Source organism: Myotis brandtii, unplaced genomic scaffold (genome assembly GCF_000412655.1).
Source record: "Myotis brandtii unplaced genomic scaffold, ASM41265v1 scaffold582, whole genome shotgun sequence".
Lineage (NCBI taxonomy): Eukaryota > Metazoa > Chordata > Mammalia > Chiroptera > Vespertilionidae > Myotis > Myotis brandtii.
The window spans coordinates 186,741-199,344 of NW_005370187.1; the positions used below are offsets into that span (position 1 = coordinate 186,741).

Genomic DNA, 12,604 nt, shown 5'->3' on the forward strand with positions numbered 1-12,604 from the left:
GCACTCGATTTTGCTTTACTTGAAAATGGCCACCGATATAGCTCCTTTCCAAGGTTTGAGCAGTTTGCCGGTCCCACCAGTCTAGTCTCTCATCACACTGTGGGGAGGGATAGAAACTTAAGTCTTTCTGCCTTAGCAAAGGGTGACACCACAACCGAGCCCACAGGGAGATATTCTCTATGAGGCAGCCATAAGCCGTCCTTTGCAAACTGCATATGTGGCGTTACTGCCTTGCGTTGGCCTGTTTAATCTGTGGACTGAGAGGAGAAATGGATCATGCTAATGGACCATATTATACATGAGCAATGGCAAGATGGTGATTGGACAACTTCACCATCACAAAGCAGGCTGTGCAACAAGTCTTTGAATGGAATGAAATATTAGTACCCCTGGACCAAACTCACCCCAAACTATTTATAAAGAGGTGTTGTCTGTCTAGGTCCTATTACTTTTTCCTTCTTAGTCTCACCTATTAAGATCATTAATCTAAGGCTAATTCTTCCCATATGAGTGTCCAAACTCCCAAAGGAGTGGTGGTTTTTTTCAGGTCTCTTCCCAGGGCAATTGCACACACTGACGTTGTTGGACTACCACACAATGTGGTCCCCCTACTTCATCACCCCCCACCACCACCCTGCTTCACATCTCTGAGCCTGGGGACAAAGGCCATCTCTTAGAAGCATTTACTATCTTTTAAACTTCTTTTTATGATTTTCTTCTTCAGAAGGAGGGAAAACAATATGCTATATATAGTAGTACTTAGAGAACAAAATGGCCTCTGATTGCTACCTTTAGGGTTTTTCATTCCATTTCATAAACATGTAAGTTGCTTATATGGCGAGCACTGTTAATAGAAGTGAAAAAGAAATACACCCTGTCATCAAGGTGCTCAGAGTCTATTGGGGGAGGAGGACAGGATTCAAAGAGATAATTCTTAGAATAATGAGATTTAAAACAGATTTCAGAAAATAAATGAGATAATTTTGTCCTGTTTTTTTTTTTGTGGGGGGGACACTAGGAAATATACAGAAAACAGAGAACATGTGATCTAGGCCTTGAAGGATGGGTGTGGGTACATAAGAAAACAGGAGAGGTGCATAGGCAAGGGTTTAGGATGGTATAATTCTTATTTTTTTTAAAAATGAGGAACCATATTTTGATTTAATTTACATTGCTTTTTTATTGAATGTCCTTGATAAAAGATGAAATGGGATTAGGCTCAGTGTGGCCTTCTCAAACAGTGGGAGATATATGTGGTATGATGGGAAGATTGGTGAAGTTTGATGATTATTTGGGTCTTTTCCAATATTAGGCACTGACCTAAACACACATTTTCTCTTAATTCCCATATTCTTAAAGCACACTTGACATGAGTTGCTAGGTTCAGGTTCAAATGAAAGAAATCTTTCTAATGTTCAAAGATTTATCTTTCAGGCCCAGCCAGTGTGACTCTGTGGTTGAGCATCAACCCAGGAACCAAGAGGTAGTGATTCAATTCTTGGTCGGGCCACATGCCCAGTGGAGGGCGGGCAGGAGGCAGCTGATTGGTAATATTTCTCTCTCATCAATGGTTTCTAGCTCTTTATCCCTCTCCATTTCTCTCTCTCTAAAAGTCAATAAAAACACTTTTTTTTAAAAAAAGTAGTTTTAAAAAAAGAAAAAAAAAGACCTATCATATTCTTAGTTTATATCCACACTCAACCCTTGCAGATACAAAAGGGCCTGAAGGAGGAGAACTGTGGCCTACTTTCTTTAATATGTGAAGCTCTGGCTCTGAGAGCTTTTACATGGTAGGGTTTCACAAGCAGTGCCAACTTAGAAACAAAGGGTGTCAACAGGTAACAATCTCTGGACTGCCTGTGCACAACTTTACAGTTCAACATGTTTTCTTACACTGGAATTTTCCTCAACACTAATCTCGAAGTAAATGACCATCATCATTATTTACACAACCACCACCACTCACCACCAATGCTGCTGCCATAATCTATTGAGTGCCCAATATTTTCCAGGCATTATCTCATTCAATCCTCACAAAATCCTGTAAAATAGGCACTGCTCCCCCAATTTTACAGACGCAGAAATAAGGGACCTGGAAGGATGAAGTCATTTGCCCAAGATCAGCTATTTGGCTAGTTGGTTCAGAAACGTGAACACTGTTTCTGTCTGATTCCACACCTTTACTCTGTCCTCTCCACCCTATTTGTACCCACTCAGTTACTGGGTAAATGAGCCTCCTTTGTACCTGCCTCGCCTCCAGGGAAGCGACCTGGAAAGTGAGGTGAGAGGAAGGGTGGGCAGTGGTGCTGTGGGAAGGAGATGGGATTGAGAGTCAAATCCTGACACAAGTTTGTTCACACTTGAGTATGTGAGTACTGGTATAAACAGATGCCATGTGACGAATGACTAAAATCCTAAAAGGGAAGTGGCAAATATGACTTTTTATAGAAGTCCTATCCTAAAAAGTGAGTCATCTATTATTTTATACTTCCCTATTTCTAGCCAAATTTCTCCAAGTATCCACGCCTGCCTTGACCCCCTTGTGTGATGATAATTGGCATTGTCCCTAACAGGCAAAGGCAATCAGCTGACAGGCAGGAAAGGTGATGGGAATAGACACAATCCAAATGGGAAAGGCCATTAGTGAATAAGCTCTGAGACTTCTCGGATCGTTTCTTCTCTTGCCAAGAGAGACACTGAGTATATATCTCTCAGGATCCAAATATTGCCAGCTACCCTCCACTTGGCACCATAATTGCAAAAACATATAAATTAAATGCAAATGGGGTAGAAGTCACAGATGCAGAACACCAGACTATCATATGATAAATGCAGTAAGATTATAATTTTTTCTTATCTCAAGACCTATCATTATAAAATTGCAGGCTAGGATGCTTAATTGGCAAAGCCCTTCTGACAGGAGAGAGTATCACTCCGAGCCTCCCTCTGCACACTAAGTATGGGCTGACTTGACACTGTGACAGTGGTATCCAGTTTTCTCCAACACAGGCTGCAATTTACACCCTTCACTCAACAGTCTGTATTCACTGAGGTTGACCAGGGCCAGCTGAACTCTGGGAGGCAGTTTTTCTGGAGTGCTAAGTCCTCAGTAGCTATAGGGGGCTACGAGCATCATTGTGCATCTGCAACAACTTCAAATTTTATGACCTATTTTGCTCCTATACTAAGTCTTCACTAAAAGGAACTAACATTTTTTAAATTTTTTAAAATTGATTTTAGAGAGGAAGGCAGAGAGAGAAAGAGAAACATTGATGAGAGAGAACCATCAATCAGCTGCCTCCTGCATGCCTCCTACTGGGGATCGAGGCTACGACCCAGGTATGTGCCCTGACCGGGAATCGAACTGTGACCTCCTGGGTCATGGAATGATACTCAACCAACTGAGCCGCTCCAGCTGGGCAAGGACATTTTTCTTGCTGCTATCCATCAAGGTTCAGAAAAACCACTTACTACTGTAAAAAAGATAAAGGCAGTTCAAGTAATTATTTTCTTCACTTTGACCTATGAGGTTATCAGATATCCAAATACCGAATGAATTATCTCCCCTACCCCCTGTGCAGAAGGCAGCTGATCGATGTTTCTCTCTCATTGATGTTTCTAACTCTCTATTCCTCTCCCTTCCTCTCTGTAAAAAAATCAATAAAATAATAAGCCAAGACACTGATATCACCCAGGATGGTAGATGGGCTCTCCACCACTTCGAAAACTTAGCTTGCGCTTTTTGCTTTTGGTCCTGACACTGCATTCTGTACTCTTCAGTTTTCATGGACAAGCACCACCCACAAGGCACTGGGTATGCTGACGCAACTGGCTCAGTCTATGTCAGAGCGCAAGACCAAGCATCAAGAGATAGGTGATTTTTTTCCCCCTGCTTTCATCTTTTTATTCACATTATCTTGTACTGTTTCCTTTCTTAGTAATGTCTATTTTTAACAATTTGAAAAGAATTATGTGCTCTAGAAATTTTGGAAAGGAGAAAGGTATAGAGAGAAAAATAAAAAGTGCGACCACCTAAAGGCAATATTGTGAAATATTTTTATGTATTGCTCTTCAGTTCATATGCCTGTGTGAATTCTACAAAATAGAAATAATACTGAACAAACTATTTGTATCTTGATTTAATAGTATTGAAATTGAAGGTTTTGAGGAATGCATTTTTTCGGGGAAGAGGAAGAGGGAGGGAGGAGGCAGGTGAGTGAAGGAGGAGAAAGTGTTATAACATTACAGACCTGCCAGAGGTTAGAAAGAACGAATCTAGAATCTTCCTTCTCAGTATAGTTTTATAATATATTAAAAAAGAGCTTATAGCATCCTAGAGGATAATAAAAATGACTGAGGGTTACCAAGGGTGGGAACTGTTGAAGCTGTGAGAGATTCGAAAGCAGTGCTGGGAACAATTCAAATGCTCAGCAGGGAGAGGAATGAAGAGCAGGAGGCCTGGGAGATGCGGAGAAGTGGAGGAACTGGACTAAACGATAAGGTAAATCGAATAGACAGAAAGAATGAAGAGATAGGGGACTTGACCTTATGGTCAGGGAATATAATTGTAGAATTAAGGATCACAGGGATGGGGAGTTTGGGGTGAAGATGAGTAACAAAGGGTGGCTGTGCTTAGGGGGTACTGAAGTGAATCAGAATTGAAGAACTGTGAGGTCAAGGTGCAGAGTGTGGTCTGGCGATAGAAAACACGCAGAACTACGTTCCAAAAATAATTCCAAAGGCGGTAGTGCTGCAACTACCCTCTGAAGGATACACAGAGTTATCCTAACAAAGGCAAGGCTAGCTGTGTAGGTGGGAACAACTGGTGTACTGAGGCCCACTCATAATAATTTTAGCTCAGGGTGAATAAAATGATGCTGGAGAGCCAGCTCCCGGCATAATGCTGCTCCCATGGTGCCAATAATCTGGAAATCTTCAGTACAGTAATGCACAGAAGAATCTTTCCAAAACCAACTCAGTTCCAAACTTTTCATGTTGTCACTTGGTAGACACATTTTTGTCTACCAAGTGACAACCTGATATAAAAGCATATGCTTACTTGGTTTCAAAGCAGTATGTATAACAAAATACAGCCTCAATTTTTTCTCTCTCTCCTTGGAATCAACATCCTAATATGTATGCATAATTTTGATGTAAATTATATCCACTTTTTCTTTCTTATATTAAAATTTTCTGTTTATTTCAGGAAACACTTCAAGATGGTAACAGAGACAGTAGTAACAGTGAGGCATCTTACCCCAGAGAGAAGTAAAAGCTGGGACTATTGCTACTGATTCACATACAGGGGTTCTCAACCTTCCGGCCCTTTAAATACAGTTCCTCATGTTGTGACCCAACCATAACATTATGTTCGTTGCTACTTCATAACTTATGAATGTTGCTACTGTTATGAATTGTCATGTAAATATCTGATATGCAGGATGGTCTTAGGCGACCCCTGTGAAAGGGTCGTTCGACTGCCAAAGGGGTCGCGACCCACAGGTTGAGAACCGCTGAACAGGATATCCTAGTATATGTCAGTGTGTGTGCCTCACTTCCCCTTCTGCCATATAGGGACTCAGGTCTTGAAAAGGATATTTTAATTGAATGTACTAACCTTTATATTAATATGAGTTATATGATTCTAAACCCTAAGAAAACTGCAATGTATTTTCAAGAACTAGAAGTGTTTGACGTAGTTATCCTACTTCTGACCATTTACTATTCAAAAATAAACTATGGAAGGAGATGCTTTGGGCGCCTAGATGTTTATCAGATCTATATAACAGCTAAGAATTGGAAACCTAAAAGCTTTAATTTAGGGGAGTGATTAAGTAAAGTATTACTCCACATGACATGCTATTCTACATTTAGAATAATAATACTCCACAGTATGAAATGGAAAATAAATATATACTTCAATTGTGTGAAGTTCTATGATTTATTCAGTTTTCTTAGCCAATCAATGTTTTCTATACATCAGCAGCTGTTGCTTCTTTACACCCTCCACCTTGGCCATGATGAGGAGACCCCCCCACTTCCCAAGGGCCTTGGGGAAGGCCAAGCAAGAAAGAAGTTTCTGCAGTGGAACCAGCAGAGAAGGACTGGAACTAATGAGACAGATGAAGGAAAAATATGTGAGAAACTATTAAAGTGCAATGAAAACACAAGTTATTATTATTACAATAATAAATAGTCTATGACTAAGGAAGTGCTTCAGCCATGGGGGGAAAAAATAAAATTCAGATCACACTTGTCTTGCTGACCACAGAACTCAGAAGGTGTTCTGAGATGGAAGAAAACAAGTCCTGGGAGCGTTTAAACGTTTTAAAATAGAATCGAACAGAGCCACCTTGGGTCATCGTGACAGCTCTTTTATTCTGGACTTTCTTCTAACTTTAAATGCGATTTGAATTTTTGCCAGAGACAGAACTTGTGGAATGTTCTGAGCCCAATTTGGAATTTTATTTATAAAATAAGGTCAATTCCAATAGGAGTAGTGAGGGCATCCACTGGGTGAATGGATGCTCCACGCAGCCTTGAATAAACTAGCCATGAGTCACCCAGAATGGAGAGGGCACCGTGATGGAGAGGTGTCAGCCAACTTATCCTTGCAGAGACAAACACAACCTCATCCGAGTCTTCTGGTATTTAAAATCCAGCCTTAATGTGTAAGCTGAAAGAAAGGGGGCGGGGGCTCATCTGATCTGGTATGTGGGAAATAAATGGGGGTGAAAGCACAGATTAAGATAAATTTCTCAAGTCAAAATCCAAGTATGGTCCTACTTAGATCAGAATTGTGAACACAGAAATATTCCTTCACCAAATGCAGAAAATTAATTGCTAGAAGTGCTGGGTGGTAAACAAGAAATCCAATGTCCAAAGATGTCTCAATAATAAGAGAATTAAGAAAAGGAGCATTTCCCTAATATGCCAACCAGCAGCACCAGGGAAGCAAAGATAAGAACATCATCAGATCCTCATGCTCCAATGCTTACTGACCCTCCCGAGCCTCAGCGGCCATATCTATAAAATGGGGAGACTCCATCTCTGGGTGTCACTATGAATTAGTAAACGGGACTCTGCTAACTCACCATGAAGTCAAAGAGAAATAAATGTCCTTGCTTCCTCTAGGTTAAGAGTTAACATTGAGCAGGAAAAAATGCAAATAATCTATATTAATGGGGACCATTTAAGTGCAATTTAACTGCATCTTGTCTTACTTACTTTAGCTTTGTGGGAGCGGAGAAACAAAAATTCTTGAATTGTGAGACCAAACCACTGTTTTTCTTGGATGCTACTCCCCTTCTCCAAATTTTCACAGCCACAGCAGGCAAACACAATTAATGCTTTCATTTTATTAAATCAAATTACAGGTTAATATAAAACAAAACAGACTAATTTATTTGCCTTTCCTAACCTTCAGTCTTAAATATTTCAAGTTCACTTTTTCTTGAATTATTTGTTCAAGGAAACTGTATAAGGTTTCCTGACTTGTAGTCAGCTTTCCCATATGCTAGAAACAAGAACATTTCCACCGAAAAGGGGAAGAGAATGAGTAATGACTTTTCCAACACTGACCAGTGTGGTAGGCTGAACGGCGGCCTTCCAAAGAAGCCCGCATTCCTAATATCTGGAACCTGTGACTATGCTTCTCTACATGGCAACGGGCACTTCCAGATGGGATTTAAGGATTCTGAGATGGAGAGGTTATTCTGGATTACTCAGCTGGGCCCAACGTAACCACAAGGGTCCTTGTAAGAGATAAACAAGAGAGGAAGAATGAGAGGAGGAGATGAGATGAACAGAGGCTGGAGTGATGCCACTTCTGGAAAGAGGCCAATGAACCAAGGAACTCGGAAAGCCTCCAGAAGCTGGAAAAGGCGAGAAGGGAACACATTCCGCTGACACCTTATTTTAGCCTAGAGGACCAATTTTCAGACTTCTGACCTCCTGTAAGGCAAGATAATAAATTTGCATTGTTTTAAGTCACTAAGTTTGGGATATTTAACTTTGAGAACTCAATTACTCAGCACCCTGTTCTTTTTTGGAAGACTAAGCAAGATAATGAGTTTGTGGGCTCAGGAGAAGAACCCTTCTCAGAGAGGGGGCTTTCCAGAGCTGCCAAGAAGAAAACTTGGGAATAGAATCACAGTCTTAAATTCACTCATAAGCTTAAGCGTAGTCAGGTTAAGCAGCAGCTTCAGAACCAATTCAGAAACCGAGTCACCTACAAGACTCAACTCAAACAAAGCAACTAAAAGCCTAGTCTTTGGAATTAGATAGTTCCAAACTATACTTCTTCCTCATATGGGTGCATAACTGGGGGTATTACTTTATATCTCTAAAGTTCAATTTTCTCATCCTAAAACATGAATATAACAACATTTACCTTATACCTCAGAGGGTTGCGAGATTAGATAAAATAAAGTATGAAAAGGGATTAACACACAAGCTAATGAATGCAAGCTTAATAAATGGTAACTTCATAGTTAATTTTTATTCTTTGAATTCTCCATGTTGTGCTGCTTCACTGTGCTCCCAGAGCAGCCAGGGCACATGTCTGCCTTCGTTGCTCTCTGTCAGAATTACAGACAATGAGGAAGTAAGACCCCCAAAGGCAGAACCCAGTCTCATTCATAGTTTTACCCTTAGCATTTAGCACAGTGCCTGATCTGTATGGGGCGCTCACATTTTAAATCATGAACTTATCTTAGCTGGGAGTTCGGAGTATATGAGACATCAGTGATGATATATGATTAGAGGATTTTTCCATGTGTGACACACTAGGTGGTAAAATACATTTAGTGAGTCATACCAGCATTTTTTTTTAAAGAAAAATAATAGGGTAGAAAAGATCAGAGTACAAAACATGGAGTAAGGGTAAGTACTGTTACATGAAACTTTTGTTTCAGTGACATATGGGAGTGTAATGTAACTTGGTTGGGATGTAAACACATTTCTTCTTGTGGGTAGGGATGAAGAAGAAAGTGTGAGCCTTCTGACTGTTTCACCTCGCCAACATTTGGTATTTTCTGTCTTTTCCATTCCAGTTTTTCTGATAAGTATACAGTGGTATGGCGTGCAGTGGTATGTATACTGTGGTCCTAATCTGCATGTCCTTGATGACTAGTGATGTGGATGGAGTCTCTATCCTCTTGAAATCCTCTCTGTAAGCACTTTAGAAAACGACTTGGCAGTATGTATGAGCGTTGAGCGTGCATTTCCTATTACCCAGCAATTCTACTTCTATGTACGTACCCAACAGAAATGTGTATACACGTTCACGAGAAAACAAGTAGAGAAAGGTTCACAGCAGCACTATTCTTAACAGCCTCAAACTAGAAATTGCCCAAAAGTGCATTAACAATAAATAAATTTGAGATATTTACACACAATAGAATCGTACATATTAGCAAAAATGAACTACTACCACTATATATAACAATGTCTAAAAATCCCACAAGGGTAAGATTGAATGAAAGAAGCCAGATACGAAAGAGTACACGGTGGATAATTTCAGTTACATAAAGTTCAAAATCAGGCAAAATGAATCTATGGTGTTAAAAATTAGGATGATGGCTAGTCTTCAGGTTCTGAGGGCTTCAGGGGTGCTGGTAATGTTTTCTTTTTTGATCTGAGTGCCCGTTACATAGGTATACTCAATTTGTGCAATCAGCTGGACTATACTAGTAAACATATGATTTGTGATTTTTCTAAATTATTTCTGAAATTGTTACATCTAAATATAAAGTTCAAAAAAGTCAATAATACCTTTTTTAAGTATGAAAAGCACATAGAGAGCAAGAACCCCCATACACTCCCTCTCATTATTATCAAGTGGTCATCAAGCCTTCGCTTGAATCACTCCTGGGTCAGGAACCTATTTATTGCCCAGGTCACTTGTTAGAAAGCTTTTCCCTTATACTCAGCCATAACGTGCCTCCCCACAACTTGCTTCATCAGTCGTCTGTCCTCCTAACAGATTCCAAATAGATCTACTCCATCTACAGCAGCTACTCTTCAAATAGTTGAGTAATCCCCATAATTAACTGGTATCCGCATAATTAACCGGTATCCGCATAATTAACCGGTTAATGATTAATCTGCATTTAATAATTAATCGCTAGCACTTTTCTTCCAAATAAAGTAATGAATTAAAACTTCCCGCAAATGCTCTTTTTTTTGGCCGAAATTCGACATTTTTAAGCGTAAAAATATCTATGATGTTAAAACCTTCAGAAAATTTGACATATGAAGTTTTGAAGCTTGTTGTCAATACAACAAAATAGCATACATCTCAAAACGCATATATATCAACATATGTGGAACCCCATCTATTGAAAAAAATCCGCATCATTAACCTAGTAACCCCCTCCCCAGTCTTCAGTTCTCTGGACTAAGGAGCCCCAGGTCCTCCTGTCACCCCTCAAGGCCTGTTTCTCAGTCCTCCTTGCCTCTTGATTGCATTCCTTTTATCTAGTGATGCCCCCTAGGAGAGTGGAGTCCCCTAGGAGAGGCCTGAGAAGAGCAGAAAAGAGTAGAAAGTAGAATCATCACCTGCAAATCTAGTGAATTTACCAGCATACCCTAAACTTCCATTTGCCCTTTCTTTAAAATGCACATTATACAGTTCACTCCTGTGGAACAATCGGCTAAAATCCCCCACATCTTTTTCACAAGTACGTTTACTTTCTGCGTCTGTCAGGCCTCAGAGCCCTCTAGGATTCCCAGCACTCTTTGGCCCCACTCCAGTTCCCCAAGCGAGGTCTTGGAGGTGGGGGAACATCTGTTATGGAAACACCTCTGAACAGTCTCTCCATCTGCCCTTCTACTGAAAAACAAAAATGAAGTCTTCATCTCAACCCATCATCTCTTCCCCGTGAGTGAGCTCCACTTTACAGTATCTTTGGGGGAAGGAAGGGAGGATGGAGAAGACACAATTTCACCAGCATCTCCAAAATATGACCTAGAACGAAAAGCAGCTATCGCCCTGCCCTTCACGAGGTCTGAGCGATGAAGGGCACTCTGGTCTCCCTCTTTTCCTCTCTCAAACTCAGTTCCAACGGGACCCTGGAGATGAGCCCGGCTGGCCTGCTCACTCAGCCCTTTGCTTTGTGTAGGTGGAGAGTGAAGTCTGGAAGGAAGACGTGGCAGGGGGAGAAGGAAATCTGATCTTTTCCAAGGTGTCTGAAATCAAAGGTATCCCTAAAGAAAGGCCTGCGGGAATCCCTCTCATCTGTGGAACAAGGAAAAGACGGAGAAACGTTTCTCCAAAAACTCCCAGGCAGCCTCATGGGTATTTTTAACATCGAGACGAGGTTAGGGGCCAGATTTTTTTTTAGGCAACGAAACACCAGAGACGCGAACACGTGCAGGGGGATCAAGAGAAATGGGCATTACGGAGGGCAAGACAACAAAAAAGAGACCCCTAGAGGTAAAGGCGCGGGGAGCGGGGTGGAGGTGGTGGGAACACAAAATCAGGGATGCGGGATGCGGCGCGGAAGCAGCAGTCACCCTACCTTGTCCACGGCTGCTCCATTTTCCAGGCGCCGTGCTTGCTCCCAGGCGCCCCTCAGCCGGGAGAGGAAGCAGCCCGGGAGAAGGCGAAGCCTTGCCCACGAATCTCCAGTGCAAAGAGCAGCAGCCTTGCCCTCCCCAGCTCCCTCCTTCTGTGTCCGCAAAGGGAGAGCGCTCTCTGCTCCTGCTTTTGTAGAAAACCCGACTTGACGTGGCCAAACCTCCAGCTAACGGTGCACCGGGCACAAGGGAGGGACTGTTCTCAGTAGGAAGCTGGACGCGGAGCCCAGCCGAGCGGCGCCCGGAGCTGGTTGGGGAGCTGGGGCCAGAGGCAGCGCAGGCTGGGACGCGACTGGCTGGCACGAGCGGCTCCGGCTCCAGCTGAGCTGTCAACCGCGAGGGGAGGCGGGGCTCTGGCCGCCGGAGTCAGGAGCTGAGCGGGTTACCCGCCGCCTAGACACACCCTCCGGCCCTCCCTGCCTTGGTGATGTTGGCAAAGGGACAGGAAAGGGACGCCACACCAAGCCCTCTGTGCCTGCCCACCCCGCCGACAGGCTTTGGAAAAAGCCAACCAACGGCTGGGTGAATTTAGAGAGGAGGTCCTCTCTGGTGCCTGCATCACCCTACCCGCAGGTAACCCCGGAGCCAGAGCTGGAGTGCAGGAGGGTTTTAGGCGCAATCCTGGCTGCATGCGGATGCACATGCCACATGGTCATAGGACGCCAGGTTATTTTCTCAGAGATCTGACATGTCGGTCTCACCAGTAAGTAATTAGGGGTTCTTAGAGATCTGACATGCCGGTCTCACCATTCATTTGGAGACTGGAACCTCGCTCGGGAAGGGAAGCATCCTAAGGAAACATTGCAGCCTTAGCAGCTGTCTCCATCTCAGACATCCCTGGTTTTGTGGCATTTCTATCTCTCTGGGTGTCAGTTCCCCAAGCATGGAGGCAGCTGGGCTCTCCCACTCGCTGCAGGAGGGCGGGGTGCTCCCCAACTCCCCCAGAAAAGCTCCAAACACTGGCCATCAGGACGTAGAAGCTGCCTTATAACTGCTCTAAGACCATGGAACAGGGTCCTTTGGA

At 42.6% G+C, this 12,604-nt stretch overlaps 1 protein-coding gene across 1 annotated transcript in view; it reads right to left on the minus strand.

Moving 5' to 3' along the window:
- The window catches only part of LOC102253434 (myomegalin), a 164,954-nt gene extending 153,032 nt beyond the window's left edge, over window positions 1-11,922 (minus strand). The window contains exon 1 of the mRNA XM_014550095.1: window positions 11,523-11,922. Within this exon, the coding sequence (XP_014405581.1) occupies window positions 11,523-11,542 (20 nt within the window). The 5' untranslated portion in view covers window positions 11,543-11,922. The remainder of the gene's footprint in view (window positions 1-11,522) is intronic.
- Window positions 11,923-12,604: the final 682 nt, after the last annotated feature.